Source organism: Lissotriton helveticus, chromosome 5_1, assembly GCF_964261635.1.
Source record: "Lissotriton helveticus chromosome 5_1, aLisHel1.1, whole genome shotgun sequence".
Lineage (NCBI taxonomy): Eukaryota > Metazoa > Chordata > Amphibia > Caudata > Salamandridae > Lissotriton > Lissotriton helveticus.
Window position 1 is genome coordinate 337,571,127 of NC_136065.1, and position 27,512 is coordinate 337,598,638.

General features: G+C 46.1%; 2 protein-coding genes across 10 annotated transcripts in view; one reads left to right on the plus strand and one right to left on the minus strand.

Moving 5' to 3' along the window:
- The window catches only part of LOC144754523 (cyclin-dependent kinase 11B-like), a 431,279-nt gene extending 424,750 nt beyond the window's left edge, over positions 1-6,529 (minus strand). For 3 of the 8 annotated variants that reach the window (XM_078642437.1, XM_078642431.1, XM_078642429.1), the window contains exon 1: positions 6,396-6,529. The gene's annotated coding sequence lies outside the window, so the exon portion shown is untranslated. The remainder of the gene's footprint in view (positions 1-6,395) is intronic. The other 5 variants (XM_078642438.1, XM_078642433.1, XM_078642432.1 and 2 more) reach the window with 3 other exon arrangements.
- Positions 6,493-19,729, plus strand: LOC144754524 (uncharacterized). Of its 2 annotated transcripts, none has more exons than XM_078642442.1 (4): positions 6,493-6,670; positions 16,428-16,864; positions 18,359-18,574; positions 19,371-19,729. In XM_078642442.1, the coding sequence occupies exons 2-4, from the start codon at positions 16,721-16,723 to the stop codon at positions 19,632-19,634; spliced, it is 624 nt and encodes a 207-aa protein (XP_078498568.1). In that variant the 5' UTR covers positions 6,493-6,670; positions 16,428-16,720; the 3' UTR covers positions 19,635-19,729. The 2 variants fall into 2 exon arrangements, with proteins under 2 accessions (XP_078498568.1, XP_078498569.1); XM_078642443.1 differs by having other exon boundaries at positions 6,509-6,607; positions 19,371-19,713.
- The last annotated feature ends 7,783 nt before the right edge of the window (positions 19,730-27,512 follow it).

Here is a 27,512-nt window from a genome sequence, read left to right on the forward strand (position 1 = left end):
CCAAAGGGTGGTTTGTCCTCGTATTTTTCAACCCAATTAGACTGGTCATTAGAAAAACTCCGTATAGGGACGCATTGGGTTCTCGTATCCAAGCTGGAACAGCATATGAACGAGGGGGCACACACAATACTAATACTACCAAACGTCTACATTCACCCAAGTGAGGAGACAAAAGATAAGCATATGAATATTTTTAAAATAATAAAAACATTACAAAGGCTGTATTGTCAGGCACAGTTTATCATCTCAGGTGACTAACATCAATTTATGTAATACTCTAGAGAACCTGAACAAAAAGGGCATTCATTTTAGACGAGAATTTGAAACACTAGGATTGATTCACCTTAACGGAAACACAAAAGATGATTCACCAGCCGCAACGACCTTTTTAAGTGGGACCAAAAGTTCAACCATTGATCATACCCTAGTGAGTGACACTGTAGCGCGACAGACGCAAAAATTCCAAATCGTGTCACGCATAGAGAGCGATCACATGCCACAATCTTTGCAATTGGAGCAATTTACAGCCAGGCTGACAGCAACTAAAAATCTACTTTCAACGCCACACGCCTACAACTTAAAAAGATTGAATTGGCGAGAATCGGGGATTGAGAAGTTAATGGCTGAAGTATATCGCAAAGCGGGCATGAGTAAAGGAAGCCTAGAGGAATTTAGAATTTCAGAGACAACGCAAACAAGGAAGGGCGAGAGATTAAGCGCTTGGGAAAATCTAGTGGGAGCCCTAATGAAAAGCTTCGCGGACAACAAAATGAAACATCCCTCTAAGTGTCACAGGAAGCACATTTGGACAAGCAGTCACCATCCCTGGTTCACCCATGAATTACGAAAACAGAAAAGCCAAATAGTGCCTAAAATAAGAGCTGTCTCAAACCAGCTAAAAATAGGGGTAAACCAGACAGAAGTGAGCTAAAAAAAAAATCAAGAAAGCTATATAAGAAAAACTGTTGAATAACCAAAACCAGATACAGAGTTGCAATATGGAATAAACTTCTTCTGGCAAGTAAACAACGGAACGGAAAACACTTCTGGTATCAGATAAATTCACTGACACTTGGGAAAAATAGACATCAAAATGCAGGCATAAATGAAGATACATGGGTAGCACACAATGAGTATGTACAAAGAACCAAAGCCCAAATCAACATCAGTCAGTCAAACAGCAAAACAGGATTGCAGGAGGAGCGAGGAACGAAAAAAGGAAATTCCCCCAGGGGTCATCAACTTGAATAACAAATATATCGCCCTACAACACATAAACTGGGATGAATTAACGGAAGTAAGCGAATTAATAAGAATTATAAAGAAATTCAAATTAAAGGGCGCGCCAGGCCCCAATGGAATCCCCAATGCCCTTTTTAGGGGAGAAGCCTCATATTGGGCCCATTACTTTACTCCATTCTTCAATGAGTTGTTCATTACAAATGGAATCCCAGAATCATGGATGGGAAGCATCATCCAGCCAATTTTCAAAGGGGGAAACTCAACAAAGCCGACAAATTACAGATTGATTGCTTTAATTGATGTTGAAGCAAAGTTATATGCAAGCTGCTTGTTAACCCAACTGAAAAAAAATAGTCCGAAAATCACAACCTCATCCCAAGATCTCAAACAGGGTTTCGGGCCGGAGCAGGCATGCTAACAAACCTAACAGCTCTAACCTTGCTAGCCGAAAAAGCTAAATTTAAGAACACCCGCTTATTTGCCTGTTTTGTGGACCTTAAGCAAGCTTTTGACAGTGTGCCCCGTAAACGTTTATGGGAAAAACTGGACAGATGGGGCATCCCAACAAAGTTATTAAACGCCATCAGAGAACTATATTTGTTTACATCGAGTCAGGTAAAGTTAGGGGATGGCCAGTGGATAACAAAGAAAATAAACACCCAGAATGGTCTGAAACAGGGGTGCGTGTTAGCTCCAACTCTTTTCAATCTGTACATATCTGATCTTGAAGACGCTCTCCTGGAAACCAATAGTCATACCCCATCGATAGCCAATGATTAAATCAGGTGCCTTCAGTACGCCGACGACCTAGTACTATTAAGCCAAACTCCAATCGGCTTACAACAAGGAATAAGCGCCTTAGCCAAATATTTGTCAGCACAAGGGCTAGAACTGAATTTACTAAAAACAAAGGTTGTGCGGTTGGTGGATGCCAAATACAAGAGATTCATATGGCATATAGAGGGTAAAAAAGTTGAAGCGGTCACTCCCTATAAATATCTTGGGTTCAAAGTAGAACAAAAATTGAGCTATAAATCACAGCTTACTTCAATGAGGTCAAAATCGGATATATGGTTTTAATGTTCTAAAAAAGAAATTAAGTTGTCCATCATACAGTAACCTATTAACCGTCAAGCAGGCACAGTAAATGCCAACAGCAACCTATGGCAATGAAATAATGAAAGGTTGTGACATCCCTGCCTTGAACAAAATACAAACAAACATCTACAAAAAAGTTTTTCATATCCCACAATGTGCATCGCCAGCCCAGGTGCAACTAGAGTTTGGCTTACAAAATCAGGAATTTCGGAGCACAGGCGCTTTCATTAAATTATGTTGGAGGTTACATGCTTCTGAAAGCGAGTCCATAGACCAACTATGCTGGAAAGAAATAGGCAGACAAAAAGAAAAGAGGATGCCTGATCCTGGGGTAGTTATTTAAACCAGGTGATAGAGGATCTGTCTGCGCAAGACATTTGGAATCTCAGCATTGGGAAAAAGGCTTTTAACAAATTAATTAACACCACAATAAAACTCTTGCCTCACTCAACGGATGAGAACACCTTACTGCTAAGACGGCATGCCTGGACGGTTATCAGCTCATACGGAAAAAGGAAGCCACGGGAATATTCATCAGCCTATTTCTCGCCTACCCTAAAACATCAATTAGTGAGGCTGCGTCTTGGCATGTGGGAAACAAAAGATTTAATCCCAGCATGGAAGGATAAAAGTGATGACCGACACTGCAGACTTTGTGGATACAAATAAGAATCGATTCAACATATTTTTTGTGTATGCTCGAAGTTACTAAAAGAACGGAAGTCACTAATAAAAGCACTACCGAATAGTATGAACATACGAACGTGGAGGGAAGCCGTAATCACCTGGCTTGACGGGGCCTCAATACCTCTAGTATGCAGGGGGGTGAAACTTCTAAATGTGTTTTTAAAGGAAATTGGCTGAAACTCCGTGGAGATCGCAATAGACTGTCATAAAGACAAGAACTCCCAAATCTCCATTTTAAACAACATTTTAAATAATTGATGTATAGCAGTATGTTTTAGACCAACCATGTAGAAATTCTATTAATGATTTTACGTGTTTATATAAGTATACAGTAGTACTACTATAAATGTCATTGGTGTAATGGTTTTTGTTTTTAAAAGATCGATCACTCAAATAAATCTTTACATTGCACTGTGCCACTGTATTCAAGCTAGCCAGGCTAATGAAGGATAAAACCCAGAAACCGGTCCCAGGATGCTTGTTCCCGGTCCAGGGAGGACCTGGCTTGGCAGTTCGGTCTGGACTGTTCCCATGAAGCACAGGGTCAAGACTGATTTGCATATGGCTGGGTCTAAACTGGGGTGGCATGGTGAGCAAAAGAACAATGGATTTAACCCATATCTTTTGACTGGGGGTGAACGTATGATTTATTCAGCATTCCGTCCATCATTTGTTTGCGTAGCATGAAAAAAAATGATAGCAGGCGCTTGCAGTGGGTTCAGCCTTCAGGAAGATGCTCAACATAAACAAAGGAGGATTAGGTGGAAATGGGGAAGGAGGTGGGAGGCCCATTATTCAATGTCAAGTCATTCTTGTATCTCACAGGCAATGTGAGCCCAATGGGGCGGTCTGTGTCATCAACATGGGACATTTGCGGACAGCAGACCAGCGACCTCAGCCTTTGTTGCCCTGCTAGGCCATGAAAATCAAATCAAATGCAACACACATTTTAGATGCTTTTGTTTCCAGCGCTTAGAAACATACACTGAATGCAAAGACCTACTCCGAAGCCCTGTAGTCAAGTATGGGGGTACTTTTTAGCTTTGCATAAGCATAACTTTGCTCCAAGCCTCAAACTGCCCTTTTTAAAAGCACTGCAGGTTATCTCACATGCACAGTAGGTCATCTAGCGCCAGCGACTAAATAGCCAGGCACATGTGCAACAATAGGAACACATCAATCGCCTTTACTGCTTTTGGATAAGGAGGTCAGGGAGGGAGGGAGGGGGGGGGGGGGAGAGAAAGTCATCTGCACATGTATGTTAATACATGCATTCACACTCACTTAAGCCAGGCACAGTGTAACATGCAAATAAACTTCAACCAACAGCAGCAACAATGAAGCACCCTTCCAAGGACCGTGAGGGAAGGGAGAACAAAACAAGCAATAATGGCCGAAGGGGGCAGGGAGGAAATGGAAGCAAAGACGCGGGGCAGACGACAACTATGGGAGGATGATGGGTGCAATCAGCAGGTAATAAACAAAGCGGAAGAAACAACAAGAGACAAAAAAAGCTTTATGGGGGAATAGAAGCAGCTGGGGAGAAACAGTACCACAATCATGTCAGGCATGGATTAAGTTGAATCAATCTAAGTTTGGTGTCAGCTCCACATCAGGGCTCGAAAAATCATAAAAATTGCACTAGACCTGCAGGTCTAGTAACATGAAATATCTACTTGACCTAACTGAAATGCACTTGACCTCTAACTCTAAAAGCTGAGCAAATGTGACAAGTTAACAAGATTTAAAAGCATTTTTATTGCTCATTCACTTTGTGAGCAATAAAGATGCATTTAAATCTTGCCATCTTGTCACATTTTCTCTGCTTTCAGAGGCAGTGGTCAAATGTCAGTTTGTCTTCCTACTCGCCAGAAAGGGAGAGTAGGACCTAAAAATAGCTTGTCCTTGTTGAATCCGACTCACAAATGCCAGCGGACCAGTGGATTTTTCGAGCCATGCACAGAAATGCCCAGAAATTGCTTTTCACCGGCACTGTCCAATGAATGAGCCTGTAAATAAGAAAGACCCAGTAGTGCACAAATTGTAAGCATGGGTGGGCTTCAAACACTTTTCTGTATACAATAGTGTTTCACAAGCGAGACGCATGCGCTAGCACAAGCTATCACAAGCTCGACCATAAGAATAACAGCATGTATTTGGCCCAACCAGTACACAAATCAACAGGTATCGAGCTACGGCCATAAACGGTCTGCCACTACAAACACATAACAGAATAAACAGCTCAGTGTGTACTACATCAATAAAATACACCAATCAGTGCAAATTATTGTTTTGCAGCTTCAATAGACCCATCACCATTTACACTGGGATCTTCAACCTTTTGTGTAATAAGAGCTAATTCCGTGCAATGAAAATCACTGCAACCTACTACTATTATTATTAGTGCTTTAACCGAGACCAATTCCGACCAGGATGCATTAGTGCCCTCCATATTCACGACTACCAGCAGGAATCACTTCAGTACCTCAAGAAGGCTGCCGGCAGGAAAGTAAAAACGGCTTTGTCAATTTGTTTTGCCTATATGTAGGTAATATATGCTAGACACAGCACCAGTGCCCACGACACAAAAGCAATCATACTAGTAATACGTCTCCCCACAAATGTATCACAAAAAAAATCAGCTTAAACTATAGTTTGAAAACTCAGCAATTTTTCTTCAACAGTCAGCTGAGGAGCTCTGAAAATTCACACATGTATGTCTTAGAACACAATTCTGTCATACAAACGTTCATTCATCCAAGCAAAATGTTACAATTTAGAAGGGTGGGATACATACAGGAGAGCTACTGGCAGGTAGATAGAGAGGTATCCGTAGCTCACGAGCTTCTGGTTGAAGCCCAGTTGCACATTTACACTAGGGTTACACCTAAGCTGCCACAAACTTCCATCACACAAAAATACAACGCTTTTTTAAAAAAAAAAAACGAGATTAATTAATAAGCACTTGGAAGCGGACAAAGAGCCTTGTTTCTCTGTTTCAACCAGAGTGACTGACGAAAAACTGACTTTTGCAGTACCTATGATGAGCTACAAAGTACTATCTATACCTTGCACGTTGCCCCAGTGTGCCCGAGAGGTAAATGTTTAAAGTGTGGCGAGTGAGAACGGTCTACTCTGCTCCAGAGGCTGAAACGACTCTCGATTCTTCTCTCGCTAAAGCCCCCAGCTCACACCCCCCTCCGGAAAAAAGAGCTATAGCCGGGAAAGGATGAGGCCGCTAACGTTTTCCGTTCGTACCCCACATCCGTTCAAGGAAAGGCCGCTCGTACCCTCACACTATGGTCATGGTTTCTCCGGTCCGTTTTTCCTAAATGTCCCATCCCCTGAATTGTGGTCCTGATACTTACCGTGTATAGAGCACTTCGGCAGCCCCGGGACAGAGAGGAAAGTCGCCGGGCGCCTGAATAGCGCGTCACACATTCCGACTTCCGGCGCAACGACTACACAACTTTTCAGGGGAAAACGGTTCGTCACTTCCGGGTTGCTCCGGCAATGAGATTTCAAGCGATTTAGGAGATGTTTGCTCACACTTCCGGACTTCAGACAACTGGTTGAAAACGTGAGGCATCTAAGCAAATAAAAATACCTTGATGCAAGATAATAATGGGCGTTTCCGCTTATTGTAGGTAGCTGATGAACGCACCACATTTAGGTTTTAAAATAACAATTATGGTTTGTTACATGATAATAATACATATCTGGCAAAATAGGTACTAGATCTCTGTTAGGAAAATAAGCATAATTATTTTCCTCATACTAAATGATGAGTGCTAATTAGCTCTATTGCATGCCTGGCACCGTAGAGATTAGGTTTCTGCAGGGCACATGGGATCATAATAATGTAGATAAGCAATGTTTTTAAGTAGCATTTATCAATATATCTAGCACATACTTTACTGGTTTCTGTTAGGGAAACAGGCATAGCTATTTTCTGCAAGTGGAATTATGGATGTTAAATCGATGTTTTACATACCTGGTGATGTAATTCCATGATTCATGTCAAGTATGGTATTCCTATTTTGTGCTCGGGGGTTATGGACATTAAGAGGCGAATGGATACATTTCCAATCATATTTTAATGGTTAGTTTTAGGAAAATCGGATTTTTAAATGGTGGGTTATGGGTGGTAAGTGGCTTTTACATATTACCGGCAAAGTGTTTTACATATTCCTTTAGTGATAATGGGCAAAGTAATTTTTTACGTGGGTGGATGATGAGTGTTAACTGGCTGTTAGATATACCTAGCACTGTATTTTCGTGATTCCTGTTAGGAAACAGGAATTAACTATTTTATGAATGGTGCTATTGTAGGGTTGTGTGATGTGGTCTAGTGGTTGGGGGGTGGAGTTAAAGGGAGGAGCAGGAACGGGAGGAGCTGGGGACAGGAACCACGGCAGATAGAGTAGGGACAGGGAAGATACAGGAAGCATAGAATAAAGCTCTATACATATAATGAGCCCGTGTCTGTGTAGTACTTGTAGCACGATGCTACAGCTATGAGCTTCAAATGGCTATTAAATACAGTTGACACTATAGTCCTGCTAGGAACATAGGAATGCCTAATTTGTGTGGGATTATAGGTACACCAGGCACTGTATGATCGTGATTGCTCTAAGGAAACTGTAGTTAGCTATTTTGCACTTCAGAGTTTAAGGGGTTTAAAGACCGTTGAATACACTTTCCACTATGTTCTAATGTTTTGTGTTGGAAACATGGGAATATCTCATTTTTACACAGGAGTGATGTTTGATAAATGGCTATTACATAACCCGAGTGCAGTGTTTTGCATATGGGGATGACGGCTGCTAAATTGCTATTATATGAGATACTGTATTTTATGGAGTCTTGTATTATTGTTATTATTATTTGTTTACTAAGCGCTCATGCTCCAAAGCTTTATGGAGCTGAAAATAACAAATTCAAAGAAAAACATAGACAATTAGATAGGGTAATAAAAACATAAGGCACTCTGACTAAACAGAAGCATTTTTAGTCTTCTTCAGAAGGGCAGGAGATGAGAAATGCTCAGAATTTCATCTGGGGGGTTAGTTTGCTCTATGGTGGATATTATGGAAAACCCACCTCGCCATAATTCTTAAAGCCTGATTATCAGTTTGGCAGTCTGACCGCAGGAGAGCCACGTCGTCCACGACACTGTAGCGCCGGCGATCAACCGCCCATCGTATTATGGTTGTAGGTATTAGGCCAAGAATCCCTCTAGAATCTAGTCAACCCCATTACCATAAGTGAGACTGTGGGACCCCGTCCTGGTCTCAAGTTGGACACCCCGTAAGGGATATTTCAGATCACTGCGAGCTGGAGTGTCTGCATGCAGGAACCTCAGTGTCTCTGGTCAGGGTGTCGGCCGGGAAGTCTTGGTCTCCTCTAGCTATCTTAGCAAGATGTGGTGTATATATACCCATAGGTCTCCCCAGGGGTCCTACCTTGCTGTATTACTGTGTCGACTTAAGGATGACGTCGGGCATGAACTTTGTACATAATGTTATACAAGAGATGGCAGTCCTGCTGCGCTTCCAAGAACCCTAATGCATAATGTATGATATTTCGAACTAGGGAAAACCAGCATTCTGAATGCAGTGTAATATCTAGGTAATAGGGCAGTCCCTGTAAACCGTGACAAGTGTAATGTAGGGAGAGAATATAGGTGAAGGGAAACAAGTTTACAGAGGCCTTTATTATAGTACCTATATGGAATATAACACCCACTCCTCTTCCGAATGGACGACATAGTTTTAAATTCTACACGTACTATCAGGTGTTCTAGATATAAGTATGCAAATATACAAAACATTAGTTTATTATTGTATTAAAAACATTCTTTTAAAAAAAAATCCTAAAACTTTGGGTTAAAAGGGAAAGTATTTGAAACTGACAGATAGGCTATTGCTCTAATATGTCCGTAGGTATAGTCCAAACTACTTTAAGCATTTTGAAAGGCATACACATGTGAAAGGAATGTCAATTTTGATGTAGGGTTTCAGTTTTCTGTTTTGTCTTTATAGAGCCGAATTTCTTCCCACCACGCGACTGGCCAAATGAGTCATATGTTTATGTGTCCTGGCTGGTAGATGCAACATTTTCGTTGTTTGTTTCCGCAGTTGGCCGTCTCTGTAACACCTCGCAGACTGTGTCTATTGAGCACAGATGATTTAATGTACTGTCCACAGCCGGTGCTGGAGCAGCCTGTGCGCTATCCAATGCCTGGGTGTCAGAGGAGGAGCCAGTGTCTGTACCAACAGGTGCTGATGATACCTGCGGTGGCTCTAAGAATCCCAACATCATCATGGGAATACGCTGGGGACACTGCAAAACATGGTCCGTTATCGATTCCAGTAAAGCGTCAAAGTCTGGTCGCGCATATGATGGGAGTGTCAGAACAGAGATCCAATATGCATTCTTGTCCGCAAAACAGGCATCGAAGGACAGGTAAGATGCAGTCCATCCAGACTGGTTTAAAGGACAAGAAGCACTTAGTTCCCTTAGGCGAGGTGTGCCTAGAAGTTGTATCATGCGATCACGGTATTTTCTCTCCAGGAGTACTGTTTCCATCTCCTTGGTGATTGGGACGTCCATTGCGTAGCAAAAACACGACAATCAGGTTACCTGCTATTAGATACGGGATCAGCGGCAGTCCTCCAAAAATGCTTCTCAATACAGAGTGTATAAAGCTTGGAATAACTTTGAGGACCGTCTGAAAGGTGCTTACCAGTCCAAAACCTACGTTCTTAAATAGGTGGACACTGCCTGTCGTATCAGACATGTTAAAGATATGATTTACCATTTCTGCTAAATGGAAAGGGCAGTTTGTACGTATAAGTACCAGAATCTCTGCTGAATACCTTGCTACTTGGAGATCAAAAATCTCTCGAGCAGATATTAAGGGCACGGATTTCTGTGTAAGCATGGCTTTCATTCTGATCAAAGTATCAAACGTATTAATTAAATATTTAATGAAGGCCATAGCGGCGCCTCCCTGACTGTATGTGTTGGGGGAAACAATACTTGCATACAGCAAGTTACCATGAGACTTACAGTTACCAGATATGTGATGCCCGGAAGTATCCCACAGCAACCTTGAACGTTCAGCATCAAATAACTCCCATTCGAAAGCAATTTGAATACTGGAGTCATCACTGCAGCTGGAGCACCCGCTGAGTGGCAGGACAAGTTTGCTACTGAACCATTACAGGCCCTATGAAGCATTATATCCTGGCATATAAGTGATCCACTTAAGGTATTCTTGCAGTTAGTACTGCTAAGAAACACTAAGGTAGGCCCAAAGTACCCCTGTAGGCAGGGTGCAGTGTATGTGAAAGGTATGACATGCCCTGGTGTGTGTGGCATGTCCTGATAGTGAATTACAGCCCATTTCGCTTTTCACTATTGCAAGGCTACCTGTTTCCCGTAGGACAGAATGGGAAGTTTGTTTATAACATCTTATAAACATAACTGGCCCTGGGAACTTGGTGGGAAAATAAAATGTAGTATGCCTGAACTCAGAATCTAACAATGCATCTTTTAGTAATGGCGATTTTTACATTTTGTTTTTGAAAATACCTCTTTTAGGAAGTAGGTATTTTCTTGCTCAGTCATCCTGTGGGCCTCTGCTGGAATGTGGATTGCCTGTCTGAGTTTTGGAAGACAAATGGCTAGGAAGCAAGGGTGGCTCCGCCGCAACGCCTCACCGCGAACCTGGACTCACTGACGACGCCTGCAGAGGCCGCCACTGAGCCGCGGCTCGCACCGCGACCTGTGGGCATCGCACCGCCTCGCTTCACGATGACGCCTTGGCACAACAGAGGGCACCGTCGCAACGCCGCACCGCAACCCTGGTCTCACCGACGTCTGCTGATGCCGCCACCAAGCAGCTGCTCGCACCGCGACCTGTGGGCACCGCACTCTGCACCGCCTCGCTTCACAACAACGCCTTGGCTTCCCCAACGACGCCGCTCCACGCCAAAATCGATGCCGCTGCTTGCACCGTGGTTCAAGGGCACCGCTCATACAGTTTCACGACGCTCCACCCTCATCTCGCACCACAGCCTTGGCCTACCGACGCCGGCGCCATCGACTCCAGCGCTTCAGCAATGACGACGCCGCTGCTTGCACCGTGACTTGCCAGCACAGTGAGCAGCACCACATGGGTCCCTGCTTCAAGGAGGGGGTTGACCACTTCAGTGACGCACAATGTCCCTCAGGTGGATTGGGGAACTGGCACAGGGGATCATATTCCTGGTAGTGTAAGGGACACTCTACTGACTCTTGATGAGAGGTTCAGGGAGAGGGGTTCCGCCATGATAGAAGCCCTAGTAAGTGAGTATGGAGACCAACCAGAAGAGTATGGGTTAAGAGACAGCAATAGTCAGACACTGTTTCACCAGTCTCGTGAGAATGATGTGGGGTACTTTTCTGAGGCACTGGATGGTTTGGTGAAGGGTAGTGTGGTTAACACCTGTGTGGGGCTGTGTGATTCAATTGTTGGAGAGCATATTTTAAGTCCCTGTTTTCCAGTGCTATGCCAACACCCAGCGAAGTGTGAGTTCTCTGACCCGAGGGAGCTTGCACTGGAGGCAGACCTTTTGGTGGATTCCCGAGTATCTGGAGAAGCATCTGGGGGTGACCCGGAAAGACGTGGCTTAGGTATTTCACAACCAAGGGTGGTGGGAAAGGTTTGTGGTAGCCGAGATAGGTCCCGGTGTCGTGGGAGGGTGTAGGGACTCACGTCCTGTCTACGCGGAGAAGGAGTGGGAATGGGCTGTGGCCCAAGGTGCTCAAAACCCAGACCCAAAGCCTGGGTGGTTCCAGGAGGGGAACGCCGTCCGTTGAGGGGGATCTCCTACTGTCAGGAGAACATGGAGTGTCTGTAAACAGAGATCCAGCGGTTCTGGTGTCTGGCAGTGTCCCTCCTACGTGGAGGGTGCAGAGGTCCAGATTGAGGGGTGACAGGGGGATGCGTTCCCCAGTGGGAAAACCAGTGGGTCAGGGGCCAGCCAGAAAGGCTGTGCCTCCTAGGAGTGACCATGGTGACAGAGGTGCTGTTAGTTCGTGGGGAGCCGCAACAGCGTCAGCAGGGCTCAAGATGTTCAGCGAAGTCCTTAGAGTTCCAAGGATGAGCCGCGACGAGGTCAGCAGGGCTCCGTGATCTTAGTTCCTTCGTTTCGAGGGTGAGCCGCGACAGCGTCAGCAGGGCTCCGTGATCTTAGTTCCTTCTTTTCAAAGGTGAGCCGCGACAGCGTCAGCAGGGCTCGTAGGGTACAGAGTTCGGTCTCTCCTCAAGGTCAGCCGCGATCACATCAGTAGGGCTTTCTTGTCCAGGATACAACTGCCCGCTAGTTCTGGGACGGGCCTTCATATAGTCCAGTGGCCCTTTGATGTCCGGACCCTCGCAGGAGGCGACCTCGTGGTCCGGGGTGGGTCGGCAGCGTCTTGTCGGTTGGTCTCTTTGATGCTTTTGGAGATGCGTCCGGGGATTCCCAGACGCCCATCAAGGTCTGGAGCCAACTCTCCGGGAGGCCAGAGGTGTGATCGAAACCAGCCCCCAGGGGCAGGCCAGAGGTGCGAGAGAAACCAGTCCCTTGGGAGGAGGCCGGAGGTGCTATGGAATTCTTTGATCCTGGGTACTTCGAGGGCCCTCTACCCCCCAGCCGGGTCATGGCGCGCCTGCCGCCTAAGCTTCTCTGGGGCTGGGGACGGCTAAGGGCTGCAGAGCCAGGGACTACGGGAAGGGAAAATGGCGGCCGGTGGGCCTGTTTGGCAATAAGGGTGACCAGTGGCCACGGGTAGGGATGTAGGGACGGGGCCCCCGGCACCAGGTCAGAGCATGCGGGGAGTGTGGGGTCGGGCTCTGGCGGACCGGGGACAGGTCGACCAGTGGTTCTCGGGGTGCAGGGCTGTGCATGCAGGGTGCTGAGGATCGGGGGGGAACCACGCCACGAGGCCAGGTCCAACAGTACATAATATACGTTCACTGCAAAAAAATTACACAGCACTAAAATCAGACACAAATATAATGAATGCAGATATTCTATGCTTCACTGAGATAAACACTACTAGAACAGCAGATAGCAATACTTTCTTAATAGAACAGTACCATCTATTAATATTTGATAAATTCCACCATCAGATAACCAAGCATGGAATAGCAATTTACTACAGGAAGAATATTTTCTTAATGCCAATATATGAAACACAACACGAGATTGACATTCTACATTTTACTCTACATCTTAATAATTGCGACTACTTATTTGTTATACTATACAAGCCACCACATGTACATATACAAACACTATTACAAGATTTAAGTTCGTTCTGCTACACATCAGAAGGGTCACGCCTTGGATCTTGTATTTGCAGACGCTCAACTAGTGACGGTGAATGACATCTTCTGCCAGTACTGGACGGATCACTCATTGGTTGCCTTCTCCCTGTATGTGGAGGATTATATCTCGGCGGAGGCTGGGTCCAGACAGGCCAAGTTGAGCAGGCCCTGGTCCCGCCTGTTAAAATCCTCGCCCTTGCCAAGCCTACTACCGGACAATTTTAGTCTGAGTGACTCGGCCGAGGAGAGCTATACTTCCTTTTGTCGATCCATTTCAAACTCTCTGGATAAGGGGGCACCACTCCGCAGGTCTAGGGGATGACTGAATCGGGCTTGCCCCTGGTACACGGACGACCTGCGGCAGTTAAAGCTGAGATGTAAACGTGCCGAAAGGGCATGGAGGAAGCAGTATTCTGACTCTCTGAAGGCCATTTTTAGACAGTCATTGCAGGAATATAAGGCACAGATCAAGGTGGCTAAGGCGTCCTATTTGGAAGCCACCTTGAATCAGGCTTCTAACAAGTCGCAAGCACTGTTTAAAATTGTCAGGGACTTGACCCATCCTTCATGTGCGGCCAATAATGCACCTGCATCGCAGGCTCTGTGTGACTCCCTGGCGAATGCCTTCGAAGAGAAGATTGTCAAAATCTTGGAAGGTTTACAGAGTCCAACACCTACCCCCTTCGATCTGGGAGCTCCGGATAGCTCGCCCAGTCGACCCCAGCTGAGTGGCACCGCTCTCAGACTGGGAGCTCCGGACGAGTCACCTAGTCGACCCCAGCCGAATGGCCATACTCTTAGCTTGGGAGCTCCGGCGGTCTCATCCTGTCGAGCCCAGCTGAGCGGTCATGTTCTCAGTCTGGGAGCTCCGGATGTCTCAGTCAGTCGACCCCGAAGGAGTGGGCCTGTCTCTGGTCTGGGAGCTCCGGGCACCTCGCCCAGTCGACCCCAGCTGAGTGGATATGCCCTCAGTCTGGGAGCTCCGGACGTTGTGCCCAGTCGACCCCAGCTGAGCTGTTTCCCTACCCCCTCCTTTGAGGAGTTCTGTAAGGTGGCTCAAATGGTGTCATCTGGTTCCCCTCTGGATCCACTGCCACCAAAATGTTGGAAAATATTTCAGGACGAACTCTTCCAGCCTCTGTATTCCATCTGCCTCCAGTCATTTGACACCGCAACGGTTCCGGCGTGCTGGAAACTGGCAGCTGTGTCTCCCCTCCTCAAGAAATCCACCTTGGACCCCGCCTGCTTGTCTAATTACAGACCGATTTCCTTGCTCCCCTTCCCCATTAAGATCATGGAGAAGTTAGTGACCCGTTCTCTGTCTGGCTTCCTGGAAGAAAACACCTGGTTCGATGAGGTACAGTTTGGTTTTCGCCCAGCACACGGGACGGAATCGGCGCTTGTGACCGTGCTTGACAACTTACGTTCGCGGGTCGACAGTGGGCGGGCAGCCTTCTTGGTGCTGCTCGACATGTCAGCCGCGTTCGACACGGTCTGCCATCGTATCCTCATCAGGAGACTGGAAGAGTGCGGGGTCACGGCAGGTGCAAGGGACTGGTTGGTCTCCTATCTGAACAATCGGCAGCAGGTGGTGGCGTTGCCTCCTTTCAGCTCGGAGGTGCGGAGAGTGGGGCAGGGGGTACCGCAGGGCTCGGCCATCAGCCCTTTACTCTTTAATCTTTACCTCCGACCTCTGGTCCAACTAATTAAATCATTTGGCATCTCCGCATTTAATTATGCGGATGACACCCAGTTGGTCTTTTCGCTGGAAGGGAAGAACGCGATTCCGCTGGAGGCTTTTCACCGATGTATGTCGGCCACAGCGGAGTGGCTCCGGTCCAACTCCTTGCAGTTTAATAGTACAAAGACTGAGGTGTTGTACTGCTCTATGGACCGGATTCCGCGTGATCTGCCGGAGAATTTCTGGCCCCCGACCTTCCCCGAGATTGTGTCAGCTGCTGAGTCGGCACGCAACCTGGGGGTGATTTTTGGCCCCAACTTGCAGCTGGATATGTACGTGAATAAGACCACATCCACGTGCATGATGCTGCTTCGTATGTTGCGCAAAGTTCTGCCCCTTCTCCCCGAGCAGGCTAGGCCCGAAGTAGTGCGTGGTACCATCTTGAGTCGTCTTGACTACTGTAATGCGCTGCTTCTGGAGGCTCCAAAAACACTGCTGGGGAAGTTGCAGCGGGTGCAGAACTTGGCCGCCAAGCTGGCTCTTTCCCGCCCCACTCACAGCTCTTCAACAGCAGCCCTACAAGACCTACACTGGCTGCCGGTGCACCTACGTGTTTGTTACAAAGCTGCATGCTTAGTGTTCAGGGCGGTGCATGGACAAGGCCCGGTTCCATTGCAGAACATGTTTGTTTGGTACTCCCCTGCGCGGTCCTTACGCTCTTCTTCGGATCACCTGCTCGTGGTACCGAAATTCCAGAGAGTGAGGATGGGGGGCCGCTCGTTTAGTGTCGCAGCGGCCAAGCTCTGGAACTCGCTACCACTGCCCCTAAGAAGCCAAAGGGACCTCCTCCCGTTTAGAAAAGCCTTGAAAACCCATCTTTTCCCCAGGGTTGCCTGAGCAGCGTATGTGGTGTGAACGTTGATTCAAGCGCCAGGATGCCCTTGGGGTGACAGGACCGCGCTATATAAGTATACATACATACATACATACATTAAGTACCATATTAAACTTTTACCCTAATTATAACTACATAATAATGGGTGACTTCAACATAGATTTAACACAAAAATCACAAAACGCAGCACTACTATTACAATATATGCTAAACGAATTTAAATGTGACCAAAAAATAAAAGAATATACAACAGACTACAATTCGACATTAGATCATATCTATACTAATGTACACTTAACGCACTATGGTATATTAGAGTCGTATTATAGTGATCACAAAGCCTTATGGGTAGCAATTTAATAAGCATCATGTATAATTTAATATGTTTTTTTTTGCAGAAATTACAAATGTTTTCACAAGTTATGTCCAGAATGTATGCTCACAACTTTCTCTCATTTCAGATGATTTCTATAGAAGAAATTAAGCTGGCAAAGCAAGACGAGAGCAAACATATCAGAAAGCAATAAGAGCAAATATAATTACATGTTCTCCAAAAACAAACTACAGAAATGCGAAACAAGAATGCAAAATATTATACCATCTTGCTCTAGCAGATGAAACTGGTTCTATTAAAGGCACTTGCTATAATGATGATTTTTACAAGCAAACAAAAGAAGGAAACTGAATTATTATTAGGAATTTCCTTACAAAAAATAATGTAGTACTATTAACTAAACAAACAAAGATATCAAGGATGCCATCTATAACACTTCCAAGTGCAATTATACAAGAAGCAAAAAACATACTAGAACCACCAGCTCCACCAGTTTCACCTATAAAAAGTGTAAGAGAAGCAAAATTACGGTCATTAATGACCATTACAGGGACAATATCTGAGGTATGTTCGGTAAAAAAAAATTTAATTTAAAACTCTTTGCCACACTCTCTTTGCCACACACTCTTTGCCACACACTTTTTGCCACACTCTCTTTGCCACACACTCTTTGCCACACACTCTTTGCCACACTCTCTTTGCCACACACTCTTTGCCACACTCTCTTTGCCACACTCTCTTTGCCACACTCTCTTTGCCACCACACTCTATTTGCCACACTCTCTTTGCAAACACTCTCTTTGCAAACACTCTCTTTGCCACACTCTCTTTGCCACACTCTCTTTACCACACTATCTTAACAAAACTATAGTAACATTTCTATACACTATATAATACTCATTATTATGCTTTACTACTTACTCTATAGTACAAAAACACCTCCTATTACTCTCTTTACTACTTACTATATATACTACAAAATATCTATTCTTCACTCTCCTCTATCTTTAATACTTCTTTTTATCTACATCACAATTCTAAGTTGGCAATAGCTAATGATGAAAAAGTAATAATGCATGCAATATAAAGTATGTATACTTTCATAGTGATGAAAAAGTAAGCATGCAGGTGTGAACAAATATGCATACTACCATTGTGTTACTTACCTGAAGCAATTGACAACAATTCTCAGCACTTTCACAACTTGATATTTATATTAATTCACACGACTACACTGTCTACACCTTTACTATACACACTCTTGTACACACTATAACATACTCTCTAAATCACACTATCACACACTCTCTACAACAGTCACTACCACACACTTTCCACATCACACTCTCTACTAAAAACTCTTGACAACACACACTATACCACACAATGTAACACACTCTATATCACACTCTCTACAATACGTACTCTAACGCACACTCTCTGACACGCACTCTCTGACGCGCACTCTCTGACGCTCGCTCGCTGACGCGCACTCTCTGACGCGCACTCTCTGACGCGCACTCTCTGACGCGCACTCTCTGACGCACACTCTCTGACGCATGCTCTCTGACGCACACTCTCTGACGCACACTCTCTGACGCACACTCTCTGACGCACATTCTCTGACGCACACTCTCTGACACACACTCTCTGACGCACACTCTCTACCACACAATCTCTACCACACAATCTCACAAACTCTATACGACATACTCTGTAACACACACTGTCTACAAAAATTTGTCACACACATACTCTCTATAACACTATTACAAACACTATATAACTCACAGTCTAAAACACACTCTCTACAAAACACACTCTCAAACACCCTCTATACATCAAACTCTTTACTACACACTCCATACCACACTCTCTATTTACTACACACTCTCTACGAAAGACTCTCTACAACACACTTACTAATACATCATAACTACACTACTATACTCTACTAACGTTATCTTTTACAATTACCACAACAAAATACTACCTATACTGTCACCATATACACAAAATAAACAAAAATAATACAAATATGTTTTTAATATTTTACAGGAAAAAGAAACAAAAAACATTTTTGTTTCGGCACAAGAAACAAAACTAAAATCAATAACAGTTATTGATACAACAGACTCCAATAAAATAACGTTATGGAGGGACGCAGCAGATTTCCCGATAAAACTTGGATCATATGTGAAAATGACACACTTGACTGTGCACGAATTTAATAATGAGAAAATGTTAAATACTACTCGGAATACACAATTAGAAGTAAGTACTAAAATACTATACAATATTGACAAATTCAAAAATGTCCTCACTGTGAAAGACACTATCTGTACTTATCCAAGTGTCTGTAATGTCAATGTAATAAGTGCTGTGTAATACCAAAAGACATGGACTATCTCAGCAAATGTTATCTTCAAGGATGCTACATCAAACACTAAGAATTAGTCAAGTTTTTCAGATTTGTGAAGTGATCAGCAAACAAAAATAGTAATCTAGGGCTAGTAAGTAATGCCTAAGCCATTGTTGCACTCTCACTTTGTAAAGCCATCATTTACCATCTCCAAAATAAAGCTTGTGTGACCCTTCATTCTGACTATTTTTCCTTGCCTGCATTCATTACTGTTATAGCCTACCCCAACAACAGCATACCCCTAGAATACCTATCAAACTATCTCTCAAAATGTCAAGCATAGCCACAAAATTAATCTACATTTTTTATCCAGCTGTTATCACGATTATCTTCTTCAAATAAAATAAATTTGAAGCCTTCACAATCAAAATGTTTCCTTTAACTAAAATCTTTCCTTTAACTTCACAGTTATAATAAGTGCTCTGCCTGTTGATTTTAAATATTATCTCTGTTGAAACTGGATTGTCATGTACATTGTACCTAGCATTTTCTTTTGCCATAACAAAGGCACCTATTCTCAAAGCAAGCAAACTACAGCTTACTCTTTTAGAAGCGTGCCCTGCCTCTTGACATCTGTATTACAACAATGACTAAAGGAAATGTAAATACACAGTAAATGCATCAATTAACATTTTTTTTCCTTTGCAGATAATAGAACCACCTAAAGAGAACATAACAATAACAATCTATGGACTAGAAAATACCACAAAAGAAAAAAGTACGATAACAGTACAAATTAATGACACTGAACATTTTAAATCTATGGACATACAAAATACCATTCTCATGGACTACCTAGATATACCAGCAGACATAGAAGACTTTGGAGATGCTCTCATGGATAACTTACCAACAACAGTAAATGTCATATTTCAAAATGGAAGCGTTATAGAAATAATTGAAGACTTTTAAAATAAACATCACGAAAACAAAATAAAAATGCAAACTCCCAAAAAATGTACAATACTTTATGTTATACTTATATTTAATAAAATACGTTAAAAAAATTGCATTACTCATTATTCACAAGCAATAAAAACTTTTTTTGTACTACAATGCATATGTATGCAGCACTCTAATAAAATAAATGCATATGTATATATATATGCATCACAACTACTGCAAAGGTATAGATATATAAATACATATTACCAAATATGTATCACTACTTTTTAAAAAGTACAGCTTTATGAACTCTACTAACAACCATAACACACTCTACTACTAAGTATCAACTTCTTACTATTTGTACTCCCTCTACTACTTACACTACAACTATCTACTGTGTGTGTCTACATCTGTGTCTTGCTCTTTGTGTCTGTATGGCTCTGTGTGTGTGTAGCTCTGTATGTTTGTGTTGCTCTGTATGTGTGTGGCTCTGTATGTGTGGGTATATGTCACGGCTCGCGGCGTTGCCGCGGCCGGCCGTTCCCACAGACACACACGGGAAGACGGAATACTCACTTCCGGTCGGAAGTTAAGTACCCGGTCTAGTCCCAGGCAGCAAGCACAGAAGCACTTCCGGTGGAAACGCTTATCTCTCGCGTTTCCCGCCGGCTAGATGCTTCGGATTCCGGATTCCTCGCTGGAGCCCCGCTGTTGGGATACCTGCCGTTCCAGCCAGGAGACAAGCGCCGTTTGAGCCCTACTCGGCTCTGAGACCGCGCTCGTGTGGAGCGCTTGGCTTAACTGCACCTGGAGTTTCCTAGGTCTACTCGTGATACTTGCTGCAACCCTTAAACGCGCAGGTGCGCTTTGAGGGAAAATCCTGAAAGCAGGCTGAGTTTGAAGTCTGCACAATTGGTTTCCACGCACGCTGGAGCACATAAGAGGGAGAAAGCTCAGCCTACAGACGGGGGGCTGAGAGACTACGTACATTTGCCGTTTTACGCGCAGGAGCGCTTTATTTTGTTTTCACTGGGGTGCAACGCGCAGGAGCGCTTTATTTTGTTATAGCTTTGTGAAAAGCGCAGGAGTGCTTTCTTTAGTTGAAACTGGGAAATACGCACAGGAGCGACTTCCATTCACCTTTCCTCTTCGGAGATGATCCCGTCTGGGGACACGTCTTCCAGTGAGAATCGGTGAGTCCACAGAGGGTTACACGGTCCGTGTGTGCTTGTGGGAGGGGTGGTTCCTTTTGGGTCTGTTCCTGATCTTACTTTCTCTTGGTTTCCAGTTGATACCGGGACGCCCCACCAGCTCCACGCTTTCCTTGCCCTACACCCTGGCTCCCATCCCTGCGTCCATCTCATCCCTGCTGGGTATTGCCATTCCACGAGGGTCAGGTGGGTACAGGGACGGGTGCTCTTGTCGCCTCTGCGGAATTGCGTCACAAGCAAAGGTAAGACTTGTGGGGCATCTGACAGTATACCTCTATGTGTGGATATGAGTGTGGCTGTGTGTGTAGCTCTATATGTGTGTGTGTGTGTGTATGTGTGCGGATCTGTGTGTGTGTATGGCTCTGTGTGTGTGTGACTCTATGTAGATAGCTTTTTAAGTAAATGGCTCTGTGTGTGTAGCTCTGTCTGTGTGTGTGGCTCTGTATGTGTGTGTATACCTCTGTGTATGTGTGGATATAAGTGTGGCTGTGTGTGTGTATAGCTCTATATGTGTGTTGCTCTGTGTGTGTATGTGTGCGGCTCTGTGTGTATGCCTCTGTGTGTGTGTGTATGGCTCTGCGTGTGTGTGACTCTGTATATATCTTTTTAAGTAAATGGCTCTGTGTACCTCTGTCTGTGTGTGTGGCTCTGTCTGTGTGTGTAGCTCTGTATGTGTGTGTGTATACCTCTGTGTATGTGTGGATATGAGTGTGGCTGTGTGTGTGTGTAGCTCTATATGTGTATTGCTCTGTGTGTGTGTGTATGTGTGGGTGTATGGCTCTGTGTGTGTGACTATGTAGATAGCTTTTTAAGTAGGTGTCTCTGTGTGGGTGTGTCTGTGTACCTATGTGTAGGTATGTAACTCTGTATAAATAGCCTTTTTTAAGGTGACTATGTATAAGTGCCAATGTCTGTGTGAGGGTGGCACTGTGTGTGTAGGTGACTGTGAACAACTCTGTCTAGGTAGCTCTTTATGTGTATGTGTGTATGGACATGTATGTATAAATTCAATAGGTCATGCATATGCAAAATATTAAGCTATTAGCATTGGAAATGACAATGCCATTTATTGAACGATTAACCTATTTGAAATTAAAAACACAATGCAATTTATTTATGAATTAAAAAAAAAACCAATGACAATAGCTCTACAGTCTCTTGAGAATGTATGTGGCTCTATGTGTGTGTGGCTCTGTGTGTGTGGCTCTGTGTGTGTGTGGCTCTGTCTGTGTGTGTGGCTCTGTCTGTGTGTGCGTGGCTCTGTCTGTGTGTGGCTCTGTCTGTGTGTGTGTGTGTGTGTCTCTGTGTGTGTGTGGCTCTGTCTGTGTGTGTGGCTCTGTCTGTGTGTGGCTCTGTCCGTGTGTGTGTGGCTCTGTCCGTGTGTGTGTGGCTCTGTCCGTGTGTGTGTGGCTCTGTCCTTGTGGCTCTGTCTGTGTGTGGCTCTGTATGTGTGTGTGTGTGGCTCTGTATGTGTGTGTGTGGCTCTGTATGTATGTGTGTATACCTCTGTGTATGTGTGGATATGAGTGTGGCTGTGTGTGTGTTACTCTATATGTGTGTTGCTCTGTGTGTGTATGTGTGCGGCTCTGTGTGTATGCCTCTGTGTGTGTAGGTAACTGAACAACTCTGTCTAGGTGGCTCTGTATGTGTATGTGTGTGTGGCTATGTATGTGTAAATTCAATAGGTCATGCATATGCAAAAGATTAAGCTATTAACATTGTAAATGACAATGCCATTTATTGATCGATTGAACTATTGCTAATTAAAAAGACAATGCTATTTATGATTTAAAAATAATAAATAACAATAATAAACAATACCAATAGCTCTACCTTTAATAATGCCGAGACCATTGCATTGTAAATGCTTGTTATATACTTTAAGACAAGACCAAATACGATAAAAAATCCACAATACTGTACTTAAAAATCTGCAGGTATCAAAATAAGTTCAAATACAGTTCCTTGATGTCGATAGCTCCGTCGGGGCTACCACGGCGTCGTGAACTACAAATACAAGAGTTCTGGCTGGGCACCGTGTCATGGGCCAGCAACGGTGTCGGAAAGACCCGCAAACAAAACCTGTAAGAGATGCAGGGCACTGAGGCCCTTGAAGTCCCTCGCGTTGCAGGTCAGGCTCCTCTCTGATGAAATCAGGAGCGCTGGTGCTGACAGGAGTCGGGGGCTGGGGTGCGAAGTGCAGCTGTGTGGCGTGTGGTGCCCTCAGGTTGCAGTGTGAGCAGCGGCTCGGTGGCGGCGTCAGATGGGGTCGTCGGTAAGACCAGGGTCGCGGTGCGAGATGAAGGCGGTGCTTGTCACGGTGCTAGCAGGTCACGATGCAAGCAGCGGCGGCGTCGTTGATGAAGCGCTGCCATCGGCTGACGAACGGGAGTTGATGGCACTGGCGTCGGTAGGCCAGGGCTGCGATGCGGGATAAGGGCGGTGCGTCGTGTGAGTTACGAGCGCTGCCCTTGAACCACGGTGCACGCAGCGGGGTAGACTCCGGTGTGAAGCGGCAGCGTCAGGGAGGCCAAGGCATCCTCGTGAAGCCAGGCGATGCCGAGTGCAGTGCCCACAGGCTGCGGTGCAAGCAGCGGCTCGGTGGCGGCGTCAACAGGCATCGTCGGTGAGACCAGGGTCGCGGTGCGGCTTAGCAGCGGTGCTCACTGGGGAGCCAAAGCTGCGGAGTGAAGCGAGGCGGTGTAGAGTGCAGTGTTCACAGGTCACGGTGCAAGCAGCGGCTCAGTGGTGGTGTTAACAGGTGTCGTCGGTGAGACGAAGGTTACGGTGCGGCACGGCATTGCGGCGGTACCCTCTGTGGTGCCTTCAGGACACGGAGTCGGCAGCGGCGCCGTAGACGTAGTCGAGTTGCTTTTCCTCTGTTTGCAGCACAAAACACACAGTCCCCAGGGCTGCGGGCAGAAGAGCTTGAAGTCTTTGTGGTTCCTGAGACTTCGTGAACGGGGGCAAGCTCTACCTCAAGCCTTTAAAGAGACTCACGAATTAGGTTGCAGAAAGTCCAGTCCAGGCCTTTCCCTGCCCAAGACAGAAGCAGCCACTGCAGGTCAGTCCAGCAAAGCAGTTGTTCCTTTTCGCAGCTTCTCCGGCTCTTCTTCTTGGCAGTCTTCTTGATCCAGGTGAGTTCTAAAGTTCAGGGGTCTGGGACCCAGTATTTATGTACAAAAATCATTTGATCTTTCAGGCAGAGGATGTCTGTGCCCAGCCAGAGCCAGTTGGGCCTTCTCTGGTGTGAAATCCTGGCAGGAGGTGGAGACGGCGTTTGTCAGAGGCAGACCAAGCCCTTTGAGGTGAAAGGAAATCTCCTCCCCCCTTCCCCATCATAGTCCAGGTCTATTCAGCCCTTTCCTGACCTACCTAGACTATCTGGAGCCCCTCCGCCCCCCCCAGCTTTCTGTCATCCAAAACCCAGACAGGCAATCCACATTCCAGAAGAGGCACATGGGATGACTGAGCCAGAAAATACCCACTATCTAAAAGTGGTAGTTTCAAACGCAGAATGAAAAAATCACCTTCCCTAAAAGATGCATCTTTAGATTCTGAGTTCAGGCATACTAAATTTTATTTTCTTACCAAATTCTCTGGGCCAGTTATGTTTATAAGATGTTATAAACAAACCTCCCATTCTCTCCTATATAGAACTGGTAGCCTTGCAACAGTGAAAAACGAAATTGGCTGTAATTCACTATTAGGACATGCCACACACACCAGGGCATGTCCTACCTTTCACATGCACTGCACCCTGCCCACAGGGGTACCTTGGGCCTACCTTAAGGGTGCCTGACATGTACAAAAAAGGGAAGGTTGGGGACTGGCAAGTGTGTGCACTGGCCAAGTCGACATGGCAGTGACAAACTGCGCGCAAACTCTGCAATGGCAGGTCTGAGGTATCTTTTCAGGGCTACTCACGTGGGTGGCATAATCAGTGCTGCAGGCCCACGAGTAGCATTTGATTCACAGGCCCTGGCACACTCAGTGCACTTTACTAGGGACTAACAAGTAAATCAAATATCCAGTCAGGTAAACACCAATCCATAGCACAATTTACACAGAGCACCTGCCCTTCCACTGATCAGCAGTGCGAAAAGTGCACAGAAACGTTACGCCAGCATAAACAGAGTCAAAATCGGGAGGTCAGAAAGCAAAAAAGGCAGGGGAAACACGCTAAAAGATGCCACGGTGCACGCAGCGGGGTAGACTCCGGTGTGTGACACGTCCCCTCCAGCTGAAAGTAAGGAGAACTACCCACACACCTGGGAGTTCTCGTCACTAAGGTGGAAGAACCTGGACAGGCCATCTGCGTTGGCGTGCTCTGTGCCAGGGCGGTGTTCCACCGTAAAGTCCATTCCCTGTAGGGAGATGGACCACCTCAGCAGTTTTGGATTCTCCCCCCTCATCCGCATTAACCCTCTGAGGGGCCTGTGGCCTGTCTGAACTCGGAAGTGAGTCCCAAACAGGTATGGTCTCAGCTTCTTCAATGCCCAGACCACAGCGAAAGACTCCCTTTCTATTGCACTCCACCTCTGCTCCCTGGGGAGTAGTCTCCTGCTAAGGAAGACTACCGGCTGGTCTAGGCCCTCTTCGTTTAGCTGTTCTAGCACCGCTCCCACTCCATGCTCTGACTCGTCGGTCTGCGCGACAAATTCTTTGGAGAAGTCAGGGGCCTTGAGCACAGGGGCCATGCATTTGGCGGCCTTCAAGGCATCAAATGCCGTCTGACAGGACTCCGTCCAGATTACCTTTTTTGGCTGCTTCTTGGAAGTCAGCTCAGTTAAGGGGGCAACAGTGGTGCCATATCCCTTAACAAACCTCCTGTAGTTCTAAGAAGGCTCTCACCTCTGTCTGGGTCTTGGGGGGATCCCAAGCCAGGATGGTGTCAAACTTGGGCTGCAGGGGCGCCACCTCACCGCTCCTTACCTGGTGTCCCATGTACACCACCGAACCCTGCCCGATCTGGCACTTACTGGCCTTAATCGTGAGGCCTGCCTTCTGCAGCTCCTTCAACACTTCCCTGAGGTGCTGAAGGTGTTCGTCCCAACTGGAACTGAACACCGCAGTGTCGTCCAGGTATGCGGCGCTGAATTCCTCCAGCCCGGCCAACACCTGGTTGGCCAACCTCTGAAAGTTAGCAGGGGCATTCTTCAACCCAAAGGGCATCACACGGAACTGTTAATGTCCTTCCGGGGTTGAAAATGCGGATCTTTCCTTGGCACCCTCAGTTAGAGCAATCTTCCCGGGTTGAGAATGCGGATCTTTCCTTGGCCCCCTCAGTTAGAGCAATCTGCCAGTTTAAATCAAACGTACTAAGGAATTTGGTAGCTCCCAACCGATCAATGAGTTCATCAGCTCGGGGGATGTGGTGTGCGTCCGTCCGAGTGATGGCATTTAGCCCCCGGTAGTCGACACAGAATTGGAGTTCTGGTGTGGCACCGGGTGCTGTAGCCTTCGGGACCAAGTCCACGGTGCTGGCCCATGGACTGCTGGATGGCTCAACCACCCCTAACGCCAACATCTTTGAGACCTCCTCTTTGATGCTGGCTTTGACCCGGTCAGCCAGCCTGTAAATCTTATGTTTCACAGGGGGGCTGTCACCAGTGTCCACATCGTGGGTACACCAGTGAGTAACGCCTTGGGACAAGGAGAACAGTGGGGCAAACTGCCCCAGCAACTGGCGGCACTTGCTCTGTTGCTCAGCGGTCAGGGTCGGTTAGAGGATCACACCATCCACCGACCCATCCCCCTCTTGGGCAGACAGGAGTTCCGGGAGAGGCTCACTCTACGCTTCCTCCCCATCATCCAGCGCCAAGAGCATGCTCACTTCGGACCTCTCGAAGTGGGGCTTGAGGTGGTTCACATGGAGGACCCTTAAAGGGTTCAAGGGAGCCTGCAAATCCACCAGGTAGGTGACTTCACTTTTGTGCTCCACCACCTCAAAGGGCCCAGTCCACTTGTCCTACAAGGCACAAGGTTCCACTGGAACCATAACCCACACGTTTTGTTTTGGTTGAAACTCAACCAGAGGGGCATTCTGGTCATACCACTTCTTCATTTCTTCCTGGCTGGCCTCGAGGTTCACCTGCGTGAGTTTCCTGAAGTGGGCAGTTTGGTTTCAGAAGACCAGCATGTAGCTAAACACGTCCTGGGGGTTTTCTTGGGAGCGGCTTCCCAGCCTTCCTTCACCAAGCTTAGAGGTCCTCGCACAGGGTGCCCTTACGGAAGCTCAAAGACTGAACCCGAGAGACTTCTGGGGTACCTCCCGGTACGCAAAGAGAACACACGGTAAGAGGACGTCCCACTTACACCTCATGAGCTCGGTCAGACCCTTGATCATGCCCTTCAAGGTCTGGTTGAACCTTTCTACAAGACCATTAACTTGGGGGTGGTAAGGGGTGGTGAACTTGTAAGTAACACTACACTCCTGCTACAGGGATGTCATATACTTTGAGATGAAGTTGGTCCCCCTGTCAGAAACCACCTCTCTGGGGAACCCCGCACAGGAAAAGATCCCCATTAACGCCCAGCCCACCAGTGGCGCCATTGTTGTCCTGAGAAGGATTGTCTCCGGGTACCGGGTGGCATGGTCCACGAATACCAGGATGTACCTGTTGCCCACGGCTGTCTTCGGATGCAGTGGCCCCACAGTGTCCATTACTACCCTTTCAAAGGGTGTCCC